The sequence below is a fragment of the Merops nubicus genome, unplaced genomic scaffold (assembly GCF_000691845.1).
Source record: "Merops nubicus isolate BGI_N331 unplaced genomic scaffold, ASM69184v1 scaffold6424, whole genome shotgun sequence".
NCBI classification, from domain to species: domain Eukaryota; kingdom Metazoa; phylum Chordata; class Aves; order Coraciiformes; family Meropidae; genus Merops; species Merops nubicus.
The window spans coordinates 568-17,760 of NW_008604774.1; the positions used below are offsets into that span (position 1 = coordinate 568).

The 17,193-nt window shown below is 40.5% G+C and overlaps 1 protein-coding gene across 1 annotated transcript; it reads left to right on the plus strand.

Annotated features, from left to right (window-relative positions):
- Positions 1-298: 298 nt before the first annotated feature.
- SWT1 (SWT1 RNA endoribonuclease homolog (S. cerevisiae)) lies at positions 299-16,216 on the plus strand (the record flags this gene model as incomplete). The annotated part of the gene is made up of 12 exons (XM_008939110.1): positions 299-364; positions 4,110-4,168; positions 6,748-7,525; positions 8,758-8,823; positions 8,955-9,011; positions 9,621-9,750; positions 9,860-9,961; positions 12,267-12,455; positions 12,991-13,084; positions 13,957-14,084; positions 14,902-15,053; positions 16,078-16,216. Coding segments are annotated over exons 1-12 (1,960 nt in total), but the record flags the coding sequence as incomplete, so codon positions are not given.
- Positions 16,217-17,193: the final 977 nt, after the last annotated feature.

Consider the following 17,193-nt stretch of genomic DNA (forward strand, 5'->3'; position numbering starts at 1 on the left):
GTGACGGTTGTGTGACTAAATGTTGAAGGATGTTTGTCTGTGTCAGTCAGGTATGCTTACTGCTACAGCGTATGTGTCCCTCGAGCAGATGTTTGTTTCTGTGGAGTTCTCTTAGTAGTGAGATGTGAATAATTAACTTTGAAATCTGCTGTGACTCTGTAATGAGAAAACAAGAGAAGACTATTAGAGTATTTCTTTTTCCTCTGTGTAGTTAAAATTTATTTTTTTTGTATACCAGCTGGAAATAAAAACTTGAAATAAACAGTAATGGCAACACTGTTATCCCTAGGATTTGAAGATGCCAAAAAAGAAACTGAAGAAATTAACTGAAGAGGAAGACTGTTCGGATGACCAGGATGATGAAGTAGGATCAGCTGTATTGTTACTGTTAACATTTTATTTCAAACCCCCACGTTCAAGAGAAGAGTGTGAATTGTTTAGCAGCCTTGTGATAGAAGGATGAATCCAATTTAAAGGTGGTGTCATTAAGAACAGCAGGAGGGTTGAATTGGTCAGATAAGGCAAGTTCTAGTCTGATAATTAACTTATGTTTTTCTCCAGAAGCTGTGAGTAGTGTGCATATCAGAAAATAACATTTTTTAATTACTATTATTTTAGTAAATCTTCCTGGTAGAGGAATGTTGAGCTTAAAACTGTTAGCAAAACCACTACTGTTCTCCTGGGTTGTTTTTTATCTTGGATCATATATCTTAATTTCATGTTTAATCACAAATTGTACTTTGCAGCATTTTTGCAAGCACTTCTCAAATACTTCCTTTTAATTACTGAGGCTTAAGTCAGTGACAGAAGTTTTTTGTATCCTCTGATACATAGTTGTATCTAGTGAGAAGCTTTCACTGAGTCACTTGTAAAATGCAGGTGCTACAGGGGTTATCTTTCTGGTCACACTTAAATATAGCTTCCCGTTCTTTTTATTGTTTGTATTCTCTTCTGGGAAGCTATTTCCTGCTTATTCCTGTAGTGTAATATGTACCTTATAAACCAGTAGTTGAATAAATCCACACTTAAGTTTGCTAGATTTCCACCCCCCCCTTGGATTTTGCAAGGTATTGTTAAAGAAGTGCAATCTGAACCCTAGGTTTCCTGAAGCGGGTCTCAGGCATCGAATCTCATGAAAACAGATAATTTAGTAGAATGGTACTGCAGCAGGGTCAGCTTGGGATGGGTGCCTCTGGAGCAGGACCCCCTCAGTTATTGCCCTAGGCTTTTTAAAGCCTCACAGCTCATTGCATCAGCTCTTCATGCTCCCACAACAGGCGTTCTGTCTGTTGTCTGATCACACTGGTTACCAGTTACTTGTTTTCTTCTGTTGTTGAAGTCTTGGTGTGGGTGACTTCACCTGCTTATACAGTTCTAAAATCTGTGTTCCATCTGCATGTGGAGCTCATCCATCTTCTGCTGACTTCAGGTAGAACGGGGTCTTTCTTTTTTTCCCTTGAATTACAGTTCTTTTCCTTTGATCATAAGGATCACTTTAATTTGTAATGCTAAGCACACAGTCTTCATTAACAGTATTTATAAAATCTCATTGCGTTAGCTCAGTAACAATACATCAGAGTCATACAAACCTACTCCCAGCCATTCTTGTTATGACTATGAAAGAGTTCAGCCTAAGTTCACCCATCTCTAGGTCACAGCTTGTGGCCTAAGGCTTCAGCAATAGGCTGCTCATGCTAAGCAAGTTGCCTACAAACATTAACATAATTAGAATAGTCAGGGTTAAGATTACTTTAGTTCCCAACAGGTATATGGGAAATGAGAGCTTGTAATTGTCTTATCATTAATGTCCCAAAAAATGCTTGGAAGTGTTTATAAATGGGCATGATATTATGGTTTTATAAACTGAGTTATACATGTTAGAAGCCTTTTGCTCATGCACAAAATGTTTAAAGCCAAGTATTTGTAACTATATTTTTTTTTTGTCTCCAGTTCCTTATTATTTTAATTAGCCTTTTAACATTAACTTGTCCTAAGGTGTGTTGACTTTTTGTTTTTTTATTTCTGCAATACAAAGGGTAAAAACTTAGCTCAGAGCCTCATACTGCAGCTGTACCGTTGTTGCTAATGCCTACACCAGTTTGAAGAATAAAGAGTTTTAATGGTTGTGTGACTTTAGTGTGAGACAGCATTAAATATTGCTGTAGGCAGACACTGACCAGGGCAAGCAGCAGTGAGAACCCAAACTAATAACAGGAAAAAGATAAGGAAACTTCTGAATAGCAGCAGTTGTTTCTTCAGTGTGATCACGATATAGCTGAGAGATACCTTTGGCTCTTCCAGGTGAAAGGGAGCCACTTAAGTAGAGTCATATTAAGGTATGACTCTGGGGGTCTTTGGTGTTTTTTTGTGTGTGGTATAAGCATGACCACAGATTACAGAAAACTTCATGCCTGTTGGCTTTTAGCACTTTGGCATATAATTCTGTAACTGTGAGTGAAAGGACATGTGTCACTGTCTAAATTAGAACTACTTTATGCAGAGCTTTTTGGAGGAGTTGGCACAGCTGCCTTGTGGAAATGTGGCCTGGATAACACTGGGGGTGATATGGTAGCCGTGGGATTGTGGACAGGACACCAGAACCTGTCTGCTCCAAGAGGACATTTATCCCAAACTGATAATGATGAGAGGAAGGTAACAGTAATGAAGTTCACTTAAGATGACCAAATTAAGTCAAAGTCAGGGAATTGTTAAGAGACTTTTGAGAAAAGGAGCTATGCTGAAAAGAAATACTAAACCCAGGAAAACTCATGGTTGTAGAGGCCTTGAAGAGAGAAAGCAGTAACTGTGCAGCAGTCAAGCTGGGCTTTGTAGTGGCAGAAGCTGTCCCACTAGCATCAGGACTTGCAGCTACCCTGCTGGAGCACCTTCCCTGCTGGGTGCTCTGTAGCTTGTTCCAGCTGGTGGGGTGACAGCCGGGGGGAGCACGCCGTGGGTGTGGGTGTGTAACCTGGTGGGGGCCGTTCCCAGCGGCGTGTGCCTCGCAGGCTGCGGGGAGCGGTGCGGCCGGGGCGCCGGGTCCTGGGCAGCACCAGCAGACGGGGGCCCAGGTGTGCCCTCTGCCTGCCTCGGATTAAAACTCCCTGGGATAGTCATCTGAGCTGGGATCAGTTTGTAACAGACTGCTATTGTAGTTTTGCTCTTGTATACAGATCATTGATTGCCAGCTAATTGAGTTGTTAATAAACCAATAAAGCACTTTGATTCTTCTTTGATTATAATCACGTGAGTTGAACAGGTGTTTCCACAGCAAGTTGCTTCAGTATGATTCTCAGTGGTAGCAGCCTTTAACAGCTGGAGCAGCTCTCCTATGAGGACAGACTGAGAGAGTTGGGGCTGTTCAGTCTGGAGAAGAGAAGGCTCTGAGGTGACCTTATTGTGGCCTTCCAGTATCTTAGGGGGGCCTACAAGAAAGCTGGGGAAGGACTTTTTAGGCTATCGAGTAACAACAGAACTAGGGGGAATGGGGCAAAGCTGGAAGTGGGCAGATTCAGGCTGGATGTGAGGAAGAAGTTCTTCCCCATGAAAGTGGTGAGACCCTGGAATGGGTTGCCCAGGGAGGTGGTTGAGGCCCCATCCCTGGGGATCTTTAAGGCCAGGCTGGATGAGGCTCTGGGCAGCCTGATCTATTGGGAGGTGTCCCTGCTCATGGCAGAGGGGTTGGAACTGGGTGATCCTTGTGGTCCCTTCCGACCTTGACAGATTCTGAGCTGTTTTAGCAGAGGACTTTAGAGCCCTAATAGCTTAATGGTTGGACTTTTTTTACCCCTAATAATCTTTATAAGCATATGAGAGCATGTATTTTTGCATACTGATATACTTGTAGAGTATATGAAACACACAAATCCTAAGCGTGTCTAAGTATTTGAGTTTTCTCTATAACCCGGGACTGTGTGCCACATTCACTTTTCCCCCCTTGTGTTCATAAATACAACAAAATCTGAATACTAAATTATAGCAAGATACATGGCTGCCTTTTTCAAGGTTAATTTATTCACAATCGTAGTGAATCTAGTATGAAATAATAGCTTATTCCATTTCATGAAGATTTTTTTGCTGTAATTTGCTCTTGGATTTTTTCCTTCTTTCAGAAACCTGAAGACAGAAGATCTTGTCACCGTACTATGAGAGAAGATGGAGAACTTCAGAGGTAAATTCTTGCTCTACCACTAAATGGAACTACTTAAAACAATTGCAAACTGGATTTAAGAATTTTGCTCAAGTTGTTCACCAAACAAAATACAGTGTTTTAACTAATGAAGTGTTGGTAGTGCACTCATGAATGGATTCTGTCTGAGCTGGGCAGTTCAAGGTAATTGAGAAGACAGGGTTCAGAATTTTTTTTATAACTCTAATATCTGCTAATAAACTTACAATAAGGTAGGAATTATATCCTTCAAACTATACTGTTGTTAAAAGATCATGTGGGGTTTTTTTTTGTCTTAAGCACTACCTCCTTGCTCTGTATGGCATATTACGTGTTTTGTTAGCAAACAAAAGGTGCCACTGAAGTCTGGAGGGTAGTTCTGCAGAGAACTTAGTACCTTAAATAGGTTCCTATAGTCCTGAGATCCTTGGTTTCTCCTGATATGTGAAGCAATTGATTCCTAGGCAAAGTAAGCAATCTTTCACCTTGAGTGTAGCAAATGTCAACAGTGTTTGAAAACTGCTGCTTGTAAACTGAGAATGGTCTCATGAATCCCGAGACGGAAAAGCTTTGGATTGTTTCCTAACTGTGGCAAAATCGTGTTGTGCTTTCTGTTAGACTGGAGTTGTAACTCATCAGCTAATTAGCTGTGTGTACACGTGCTGTTGAGCACTGTTTATTAGCACAGTATGATACTACCATAAACCAGGAACTGTGTTCATGCCAAAATTCTGTCCAGACCTGTACCCGTCCCTGCAGTGGCCAGTGGGGCTTGTGTGGGAACCAGTGTGTGAAACAGGTGACCTGGCAGTGCTGGGTTCATGGTTGGACTCGATGATCTTAAACATCTATTCCAACCGAAACGACGCTGTGGATTTTCCTGCGGGACACCCTCTCGGCCTCTAAGGATAAGCTTGATGCCAATCAGTGCATCTATGTTGCCTGTCCTACATGAGTTTGTCAGATGGCATTTACCTCACCAGCATTTTTAAAAACACTGTTATAGAGTAGGGTAAACACTTTCTTTGGACATTCTAAACCTAGTTTATGATAAATTTTAGTTGTTTTTTTTTCTCTGCTCTTATAGGAAAGCTTCCTATTCAGTGTTCATATCGTTCATATGGTGGCCAGTCACAAGTGGTGTTCCCCAAGGCTCAGTATTTGGATCAGTGCTGTTTAATTTCTTTACCAATGAACTGGACAAGGGGATTGAGGGCTCTGTCAGTAAGTTTGCAGACAGCACCAAGTTGGGTGGGATTGTTGATCAGCTTGAGGGTCAGAAAGATCTACAGAGGGACCTGGACAGGTTGTATGGATGGGCCAAGGCCAACGAGATGATGTTCAGCAGTGCCAAGAATTGGGTCCTGCTCTTGGGTCACAACAACCTCCTGCAACACTCCAGGCATGGGGAAGAGCAGCTCAAAACTGCTCGTCAGAAAAGGCCCTGGGGGTGTTGGTCGACAGCTGGCTGAATATGACCCAGGGTGTGTCCAGGTGGCCAAGAAGGCCAACAGCATCTTGGCTTGTATCAGCACTAGTGTGGCCAGGGGGACTAGGGCAGTAGTGGTTCCCCTGGACTCACCGCTGGTGAGGCTGCATCTTGAATACTGGGTTCAGTTTGGGGCCCCTAATTCCAAGAATGACATTGAGATGCTGGAGTGTGTCCAGAGAAGGGGAATGAAGTTGGTGAGGGGTCTGGAACACAAGTCTTGTGAGGTGCAGCTGAGGGACCTGGGATTGTTTATCCTGGAGAAGAGGAGGCTCAGGAGAGACCTTCTCATTCTCTACAACTCCCTGAAAGGAGGTTGGAGTGAGGTGCGTCATTCTCTTGTCCCAAGTAACAAACTAGAGGACAAGAGTAAACGGCCTCAAGTTGTGCCAGGGGAGGTTTAGGTTGGACATTGGGGAAAATTTCTTTCCCGAAAGGGCTGTTAAGCCCTGGCCCAGGCTGCCCAGGGCAGTGGTGGGGTCCCTGTCCCTGGAGGGATTGAAAATCCGTGTAGGTGTGGTGCTGAGGGACATGGCTTAATGATGACCCAGCAGTGCTGGGTTAATGGCTGGACTCGATCTGAAAGGTTTCTTCCAACCAGAACAATTTTATTGTTTCTGTGGAAAGTTACTATATTCCCATCAGTTGTTCCTGTTCCAAATTCTGCAGTCTGTTTATCCTGCACTGTTTGAAAACTGTTTGGCACTGTGCGACCAAGCTGAACTGCTGCACACTCCAATTTGAGGGTGACACGCCTCATGTATCATTAGACTGCAGTTAAAACTTACCTAAGTGGTAAGGTGAAACTCGACTTTGTAGGGCATCTCTCAAACCAATAAACAGGGAATGCATGAAAAGCTTTTTCTCAGTTTTGTAAACTAATATGGCTGTACAGGGAGGGAAACTGTAAATAAATTAAAAAAAAAAGCTGTATCTAACTATTTTGACAGACAGGTGTTGCTGTAAATTCATATTTAAGGACATGACAAACTGGTACTCATAAATACTTAGCTGTAACTGCCTAAATCAACTGCAGGCCTGTTTATTTCTTTGTTATGTTCTTTTACATTACTTTTTTGTAATGTTTCTATAGTTCCAAAATAAAGAAAGATGGGGAAGCGAAGAAGCAAGACCAAAGTTCTCAGATTCCTCATGGTGCAGATGGAAGATCCCAAGGAAAATCTCCAAACGGATCTCAAGAAAAGTCTCCAAGTAAAAGCACAACCACAGACAATTCTTTAACCCAAAAGAAAGAGCAAACGCAAATTCTTATCCAAATTAAATCCAAAGGAATTAAGCAAGGAAAAATTATGTACGCTCCTGATGTGGTGACTACTAGAGGGGCAAGAAAGAACAAAAGTCGTTTTGATGGAAAAGAAGGGAAAAAACTCTGGCATAGCTTTGAACTTCAGAGGGACAAGGCACGGAAAAAAAAGGCAGAGAAAACTGAACTCTGCAAACTGAAGCAAAAACCAGAAAAAAACATGCTGGAAAAGTGTAAGTTATCTGCATACAATTCACGTGTACCACGTAAAAAGGCCGATGGCTCAAGAAAAAGAAGTGAAGATGTCAGAATTCCAGTGAATCCATCTGACACCTTGCCAGGGACTGGACGTGGTGATAGGTCTTCCGCTAAGAAGTCATATACATTACGCAGGCCTTGGGAGGAAGAGTATGAAGAGGAATATGAGAAGTTTTCTAAGGAAAAACACTCTGTGGATGAGCATACTCCGTCACACCGTTCAACTGGGAGAGCACGATGCTGGGGCTCCTGTAAACGGAAAAGAACAGACACTGATTCTGATAAAGCTGCTGGTCGTTCAGGGGCTGATGAAAGGGACTTGGAAGCCCCAGCGTTGTGTCTTACGCAGGTAATGTAAACCCAGTCCTTTGTATTATGCAGGTACACGTTTCAGGCTCGTTTCTGAATGGCAGGCAGGTTTTATACAAGCAGACCACCTTCTTACGGATTTCAAATGGGATTTCATAGCTAACTACATGGATTTTTCTGATCTCAGTGTAAACCACAGTAAAATGTTCCTCTGCTTTGCTGAATGGTTAAACAACCTAGAAGAATAAAGGTCTTGCATAATAGGACTGTGTCTGCACAATACCCTCTTATAGCTTTGCTTTGCTGCTGGTGGTGTGGAATACTTCAATTTAGGTATTTGTTTTGAGCTGACACGGTTGTATCATTTTTTGAATGAATAACCTGAACCAATGAAAACTTGCCTACCAAACAGATGCTCATTGCTGGCTAAGTGATGACAGGAGAACTTGTAAATCTAGGACTAAATTTGTTGATTTGCTGCAGAACTTCACCTTTGGCTATGATTTGTTTCCAAATTGTAGCTTGTGTTTGACCCTGCACCTCAGCTTTATCTTGAGTGTGGTTACTTTGTTGTTGTTGCTCCATTTAACAGGCCTAGACTTTGTGGAGCTTGCAGTTCCTGCTAGGGTAGTGCAATCATTTGGTGTGTGCACAAAGTTAGCAATGGCATACAGAATGATGGAATTGTTGAGGTTGGAAGGCATCTGTGGAGATACCTCGTCCAGCCCCCTTGCTCAAGCAGGGTCGCAGATTGTGGGCACTGTGTCCAGGTGGTATGTTCAGATGGAATTTGCTGTGTTTCACTTCATGCCCAATGCCTCTTGTACTGGCACAGAGCACTGCTAAGAATCTGCTTGTATCTTCTCTACACTCTCACATCAGATATTTATAAACACTGATAAGACTCTCCCTTCTCCAGGCCAAACTGTCCCAGCTTTCATCCTTGTGTATGACATGCCCCAGACCTTTAATCATCTTAGTGACCCTTTGCTCAATTCACTCCATTAAATTCATGCCTCTCTTGTACTGAGAAGCCCAGAGCAAGGATCACAGTCACAAACCCACAAGAGGAAAAACAGGCTTACAGTGTACACCTCTATATTTATTTTAAACAAAAGCTATCCTAAGCCCTTTTGACTGGAGGTGCTTCATCATGGATATTGAAAGTAGGTTTTATGTTGCCATTCAGTTCACCTGGGAATGTTCACTGTTCTCTCAAAAGCACTCTAAAAGGCTGATATGTGTTGTTCTCCTGTTCCTACTTGCTTCTAGAATTTTGAGGTCCCGTGCACATCTGACTCCTACCAAGAAGGTGAGGACATAAAATCTGTCCAAAAGGTGAGTGATGTACTTTTTTTAACAGTAAAGAACTTTATTTTGAAGCTCTTGACATGGGGATCACTTGTTCCTGAGCCTTCTTTGACATTTTGTGTGATAGTTTGTTTTCTTTTTTTCAATTCTTTCTACAGAGCTTTGTGGTCTCTTCACCCCCTCAAGATAGTCAGAACCCAGAAACAGACCAAGAGGTTAGTACTGCTTCAGTTTAACACTTCTAGGTTGCATTAAAATGTTACGCCACCAAGGCTGTGTAGCTGGATAATTCCATGACCTTTCCTAGTAGTTTGCATTGTTGCCTTACGATCTACACTTAAAAAATGTGGAGCGTTTTTTTCTCACATAGTAAACAAACTTGGTAAAGTGCTGCTAAGCAAGAACTTTCCGAGGCAGAAAGGTCATCTTCCTGTTATTCCCTACAACATGGGGAGGCCTTCATAGTCGCTTACATACTCTAGCTGTCTTATTTTCCATCCTCTAACCTTCAAGTTGGAAAAGAGACTTTTTTTTTTTTTAAGAAAACTCTGTTCAAAGACTTGTGGTCTATGGTGAAAAAAATGGAATAAAGTTTTTGGGTACTGAGTAGAAAGGTCATAAACAGATCTTCTTTCTACACCATATTTGTGGAGTACTTATAGCAGAGGATGTGCAGTTTTACATTTGCTGTACCAACTTAAAGTTTTTTATGCTTTGCTTTTAGTCTGTTTTAACACAACAGCATGAACATATAGTAACTCTTTGGGGAACAATTCATTAGTGATTACTTCCAATTTCATGCGTGCAAATTTTTTTCATTGTAGATGCAGATAGTAGAAGATTTGCATGTTGCTCGTGCTGGGAAGAGAATGGTGCTATCTGTAGTACAGACATGTGGAAAGCTTACAAGTATGGAAATAGATCTTCCAGAACCAGATTTAAATATTTCTGCTGGTAGGTCATTATTTGATGTTCTGTGGTACCTACTTAGAGTTAGTTATTATAGTTGGTTAACGGTCTGAGCACAACTGATTTTCCTTTTTTTTTTTTTTTTTCCCCCCAGAGACTTTTGCTTCTGGTCTGAACATATTAGTGGTGATTGACACAAATATAATGATTAGTCACCTTGAGTTTGTCAGATCTCTGAAGTCCGAGGAAATACCAGGTATGTGAATACATATAAAGGCAGAAGGGTCACGCTTGGGAGGCTGGTTCTGTGAACCCAAACAGGTGGCTGCTTAAGGAAAGTTTAGCTATGAAAGTAGAGCCTACTATACTTGTAGCTACAGAGAATCATGGAATCATAGAATTGTTCTGATTGGAAGAGACCTTTAAGGTCAAGTCCAGCCATTAACCCAGACCTGCCAGGTCACCACTAAACCATGTCCCTCAGTACATCTACATGGCTTTTCAGTCCCTCCAGGGATGGGGACTCCATCACTTCCATAACCCTTTCAGGGAAGATCTTTTTCCTCATGTCCAACCTAAACCACCCCTGATGCAACTTGATGCCATTTCCTTTTGTCCTGTTGCTTGCTATATGGGAGAGGAGGTACATAAGTCTTACCTATTGTAAGAACATCCTTTTAAGCATTTAATCCATTACTAGTGGTAATGTTTTCTACTCTATTTTAAACATTTTTTTTTAACTAGAAATTTGAAAACATAAAATCTAATAAGAATCAGTGAGTGCTTTATTTCTGCCTTGATGAAGGTCACCGATATCATGAGATGTGTGAGCAGTTTCTCAGGAATTCAGATTGCAGACCCTGGGCTTTAACAGTTGGCTTTAATATGCTGTGAAGCTTTTAGTGATTGAATGTGAGCAGGATTAGGATTGTGCGTGTCAGTTGTTGGTAGCCATATTTGGAATATTTAGGGTGCTTTGATCCTTTCAGCTAATGAATCCACTTGCTCCAGCCACCTAGAAAATAGTAAAGACCTGGTTAATTTTAAAGAGTGTATCAGACATTTCTTATTTCCATATTAGGAACAGTGTTGTCTTGTGCACACTGGGATGCCTCTATTACAAAATTGCAGCTCCCAGTTTCTGGTCCTGCACCAGACCAGTTATGTTCAGAAGGCTGCTGATTCCTGACCTGTATGTTATAAACCAGATAGATATTAATGTGTTTTTTCAAAATTCTATTGTTGCTGTGTGAATGAGGAAATTTGAAGTATTCATTGTAGGTGAATCAACAGAACAGTCATTACATTTCTGATGTCCCAGTCCCAAGCAGAAATACAGGCTGGGCAGAGTGTGGACTGAGAGCAGTCCTGAGGAGAAGGACTTGGGGGTGCTGGCTGAAAGCCAACTGTGTCATGGGCTGCATCAAAAAGTGTGGCCAGCAGGTTGAGGGGGGGTGATTCTGCCCCTCTGCTCTGGTGAGACTCCACCTGAAGTTCCACATCCAGTTCTGGATCCCCCAGCACAAAAAGGAAATGGACCTGTTTTAGCAGGTCCAGAGGAGAGCCACGAAGATGATCTAAGGGCTGGAACTCCTCTGCTGTGAAGTCAGTCTGAGAGAGTTGGGGTTGTTCAGCCTGGAAAAGAGAAGGCTCTGGGGAGACCTTCTTGTGGCCTTCCAGAATCCGAAGTGGGTCTACAAGAAGGCTGGGGAAGGACTTTTAATAAGGGCTTGTAGTGATACGATGAGGGGTAATGGGTTTAAACTGTAGATTTACATTAGAAATTAGGAAGAAGTTTTTCACTGTGAAGGTGGTGAGACACTGGCACAGGTTGCCCAGGGTAATTGTGCCTGGATTTGCTGCTTTGAGCAACCTGGTCGAGTGGGAGGTGGCCCTGCCAAAGGCATGGGGGTTGGACCTAGATGATCTTTTAAGGTCCTTTCCAACCCCAAACCATTCTATGATTCTATGTGTTTCATATATAGTAGTTTTAAAGTTCAGACCCTACTTAGGTACAAATAAAACCATAGCCAAATATCCACACTTCCTGTTCCTGCTTTTGGAATGCAGGTTGGCAGTTAGCATGAACAATTGCTCCCTTTATTTGATGGTTGCTTTGGCACAAGGACTGTTGTGGTCATTCAGGTTTTTTCAGCCTGTTATTTCAGCTGCTGTCACCTTGCTTTAATATCTTCCAGTGAGTGTATGACAAAATGATAATTGCTGCAAATATACTTTATAATATTGCTACATACTGTTGTCAAAGGATTCTGTTGATTAAAATTGTCTCACTTTCATTTGCCTAATATTGTCATTTTAATGTGCAACCAGCACAGGCCTAGTTTGAGGTTAGATTAGAAAGAGGGAACTTGACCTTTTTCAGTCGTTTATTTAATGCTGGAGACTCTTGAGCACGAAATATGAAAAGTACTGGCAAAAAAGATAAGCGTGAACTTATAACTTGTAATTAAAACATCATATTTATGTCTGTAATAGTTTACATGGCTCTTCAAAATGTCTTCTGGTTGTGGTTTGGTTGTGTTTTTTTTTTTCCCTTCCAGGTGTCAGCAGACTTGCATTAATAATTCCCTGGGTCGTACTACAAGAGTTGGACAACTTGAAGAAGGGGAAAATGTTGCAGCATGTTCGGGACAAAGCTATCCCTGCCGTCCAGTTCATCTACACGTGTCTCAAAAACCAAGATTCAAAATTGTGGGGGCAGTCCATGCAGCTTGCTTCTCAAAAAATGTGTAATAAATGTGCAATCAGTTTGTTTTGGGGTACTCAATCATTGCGGTTCACCTAGTGTGAACCTTAGCACTGAGCTTTGAGTTTGATATGGGCTTCACTCTGCAGTTTGCTAATTAAAAATAGCTAATAGCTTACAGCAGCCTTCAGAGCACACCTGAGGCTATAGTATGAAATACTTGATTCAGATTAGTGCTTCCTTCACTATTCCTTTATCAATCATTTCTCACTTTTAGCTATATCTGATGGTAAGTGGGGGATTACTTAATGAAAATTTCCCCCAGTTACTTTTACCTATGAGCTAGGGATATGGTGTGTGCTTTTGGTTTTCCACGTGGCTCATTTTCTAGCAAAAATAGACTGGTTTTGAGTGGAGTAGTACCAAAGTAATTCAAAGCTCAGATCTGTGTCTAGGTGACACTTCTCTTCCTTGTTTGGGGAGTATTAAATTTAAAAACAGTACCATGACCACACTGAAGTGTTTCTTATGCTGAGTTACTTCTGAACGTGTCAGCACTGTCCTAACTAAATTTGCAGATGGCCTGAGCGACGAGAACAACGACGATCGTGTTTTACAGTGTTGTCTGCAGTATCAGAACCTCTTTCCTCAAGCTGTTGTCATACTTTGCACGTGAGTTCCTTTGTATATTTAAGTCTCTTATGAGGTGTAAGTTAGTCTCATGCCAAATACACTGTTTGCAAATAATATTTTAAAATTAAGAGCTGTTTCTGGAATAAGCTTTTTGAAGAGCAATAACCCTCTTAAAGCCTAAAGTAGAAGGATTTAATAAACCAAAAAGATTGTAGGCTTAATCCCCTTCATGTGCTTGAGGCCTGACGTAGAATTGTTTACTCAATATTCAAAAATATTACTGAAGTTACAAAATACTTTCGCTTTTTTTCTTAGTGATGGAGATCCAGTCAGATAAATTTGTTTCTGCTCACCTGGTGGGGAACAGTGATAAACATTGTCAGGGGTTAATCTTAGAAAGAGGGGAGATAGAGATAGACAGGTTTGCCTCTGTTCTTGTTTTTTGAGAATGACAACTGACTTCTGAGCATTGGTTCTCGGTTTTACTCATGAAGCTGGCGTTTAAGGGTTTACTGTTCTTGTGACAGGTGCCTTGAGCAGCTTGCTTTGGTCTTTGCTAGAACCATAGTACTGTAAGATATTACTGTCTTCAAGTTACTGCCTGGTTTGCATTCTAAGAACATAGCAATTAGACATCATTGCTGTAGTATTTATAGCTATTTCTTTTCTAAAAGCAAACCTAGAGCCTGAAACATTTTTGGGTATGTTTCTGATTTCTTCAGACTAGATGCTTTACTTCATTTTCCAGGTTAATATTTTGAACGGCTTCTAATTGTTTGGGAAAGAAAATTTTGAGACAATGAAGCTCTCAAAATAAGCTTACCAAAGACAACTTTATCAGTGTGTTGCTTTTTATTGCTTACTATGTAGTAGTGTCAGTTTTATGTCAAAAATTAATTCTCTTCTCCTAGGGATGATAAAAATTTATGTAATAAAGCCATTGTGAGTGAGGTCAAGGCATTCTGCAAAGCTGATTTGTCTACTGCTCTACAGAATCTGAGCAGGCACCACAGCTGTGTTGGGCTGCAACAGTCAAAAGGTGGGCACTTTGTTTAATAGGCACATATACATATGCTGGGTTTTGAGACACAGAGTAATCAGTGTAGGAGAGGGAGAATAGTTTCTGCTACAACTTCAATTTTTATACAGTCTGAATCCTTAGGGAATGCTTTTTGTTTGGGGTGTATTTCTTATTTTCAAAGGTAAATGGTCTTCTGAAAGTTTGAGACTTTTAATAAAATACCTGTCTTGTAAGAGTTCTAGGAAATTCAAATGTGATGCATTTTTGCTTCGTAGTTTAAAACCGGCATGATTTTTTTTGTGTTTATAGTAATTTAAAACCTGTCCTGAACTTTTTGGGACTGAAAAGAGGGTTTTTTTTCCAGTTGAGCCAGTTTGTGTCTTAGTACCTGTAAAATTCAGTATGCTGAGAACACTTGTGACGTTTTATGCCAATACCTTTACCTGCATCCCAAACAGTAGAACTTGATTCTTGGCTTGCCGGTTTGTTTTTCCAAAGATACGAATACATCCTAGGGTATTAAGAAGTGATGTTCTTATACTTTCTGATAACCCCACTGGCTGTATATAATCTAAGTTATTTAAGGAAAAAAAATGTGGAGTACGATCATGAATGAAGAACTCTCTGGGGAAATTAATTGTCTTGGTTAGTAGCTCATAATTAAAAATACCTACAGTATAAGTGGGTATAACTGGAAATACTTGAAACCTAATGAGATGTTGCATAATGTGCAGTTTATATTTAATTATGGGGACAAGTTATTTGTCTACTATCAATATAAATTAGATATAGAAACAGTTGTAATAAATATCTCTTAATATCGTTGGTTTGACAGGTAGACAATTGGAGAAAACAGAAGGAGGTGGTGCTGGTCTTGTGGCCCAATTCTCAAATATGCTTCCAGACCTTATAAAGAACTTAGGAGAAGCTTTATCTTGTATTTTGGAGACTGAAATGAAAATTGTATATGGAAACCTGTGGATGGAGGTGGTTTCTTATATCATCCTGCATGATATTTCAAGTATTAAGATGTTTAAATATCCTTGGTGTTTTAATGATATTAGTACTTCTGCTAAACCAAACAGCTTAGCTGGCTAGCAGGCCAAACAGAAGTTGCAGGCCCTTCTTTCCCATCAGAACAGATGTTTTTAGATACCATGTGGATAAAATTGTTCTTGGCTAAATTGGTTACAATGCAGATACAGAGTTACAAGGGAAGAATTACAAGAATTACAATTACAGAATTACAAGAACCTCCAAATACTCTTTCAGAAGTATTGTTAACAGAAAATAAATACTTGTGTACAAGGCACTTTCAAATTAACCACGCTTTGGTTTAGATTCCATTTTATAGCTGGTAGGGGTTAGCTAGAAGTTTACTTTTATTGCAGAAAAGCCTTTTTGTGCTTTCAAATATAATAATAAAAAAAATTTTCATGGGATGAGTGTTGTTCCACACGATAGAGCTTTGATTAGCTGTTAAGCTTTTAGGCACTTCTGATTAACTTAATTCCTGTTAACAATCTTTCCAAACTCTTATTTCACTTGGTAGTAATAAATCTGAATTTTATTGCAATATGCATGTGTTAGTTCATGTGTGTATAGTCACAGGTAGAAGTGTCTTTATTTTTACTTTTGTAACAGTACTAGAAAAATCAAAGGCATGTTTGCTGTTGTTCTGGTCTCTGTACACAAGTAACACATTAAATCACTTTAGGAGATGGGTATTTGGGGCGTTTGAGGAAAGGGGAAAGAAAAATAATGAAAATGTCGAAAGATGCTTATTATATGCTGAACACTTCTCCGTAAGCATCTCTATTTGAGTTGAAAGAAGTCGTTTGTAGTAGATAAATGTGTGAAATCTGATGAACATAGCCTTATTCCTGAGGAATCATTGAAATTCGACTTCAGCAAGCACAAATTATAACACTGAAGAATAGGGCAGTTGTGAAACGTGGAATTACGTCAATATGAAAATCAGCCTTTGGCTTTATAACGTATTCTCTTTTAGATCGTGTGTCTGAAGCCACCATGGACATTAACAAACTTGCTGAAGTGCTATAAAAAACACTGGATGGCTGTTTTTGGTTATGTTGTACCAAGGAGTTTACTTTCAACCATTGAATATCTCTATAAACACCTTTCTACAGGTAAGAATCTCTGAGAATGTTGATTGTAAACTTGTAGAAAAACTCACTGTTTTGGTTTTAGTAGTCACAGAAGTAGATACTTGGAAAAGGTGCATAATTTATATGTTTAAATAGTAATGTGTTCCATCCTCTTCTGCTTTTGTTTTCAATTTAAGATTATCCAAATGGAGCCATACCTTGGACAGTCTTATCTATTGTAGTATTGATCCACAATTTATTCCCCAGATGGGGGACAAGATCCCATCACTACTTTTGTAGCCAGAATTTAACTGAAATTGATGACCTGAGTTACAGTAAAGAAAAAAATAATAATAAAAAGAAGAAACCTTGTGCTAAGTTCAAGTCTGTCCAAGTTCTTGTACCAGGTTGTATAAATATCCCCTGAAAAAATAATGAAAATGATTTCTGAAATGTTTGAGTTGGTGTTTTGGAGATTCTTCTGTAATTCAACATTCTCTTGGCTTTTTTCTACTTTTTATACAAAGACAGTAAAAGCAAATATATTGACACTATCAGGAAGGTAAGAATTTATTTCACACACCTCTGTGTACCTGCAAAAATCAAGGGAAAAACATGTAATTTATATTAATGGTCACCAAAGTCTCTGCACTATTTCTGTAAGGCAAATAATCTTCCTCCCTCCTTTGCCACCATGCTATACATGGGCAAATGATCAAACGCTCTGTTCTTGGTTTTGCTACAAATGCAGTGAGTTTGGCAATGTAGTTCTTTCCTGTCCTGGGTCTGGTACAGTGAGCTGGGACAATTAGGCACTCCCTGACCATACCTCAAATTAGTGTTGCCTGGGAGACTCCTGCTGCCTGGATCACAGCCTGCTCTGTCGGGAGCCAGAAATACCTGCCAAAACCATGGCCAAACAGAGAAGAGCAAAGGCCAGTCAGTCACCTTGCAGTGCCGTTCGCAGCGCGCCGGGGAGCCCCGCGCGGTGAGGCGGCTGCGCCACCCCCGAGCAGGCT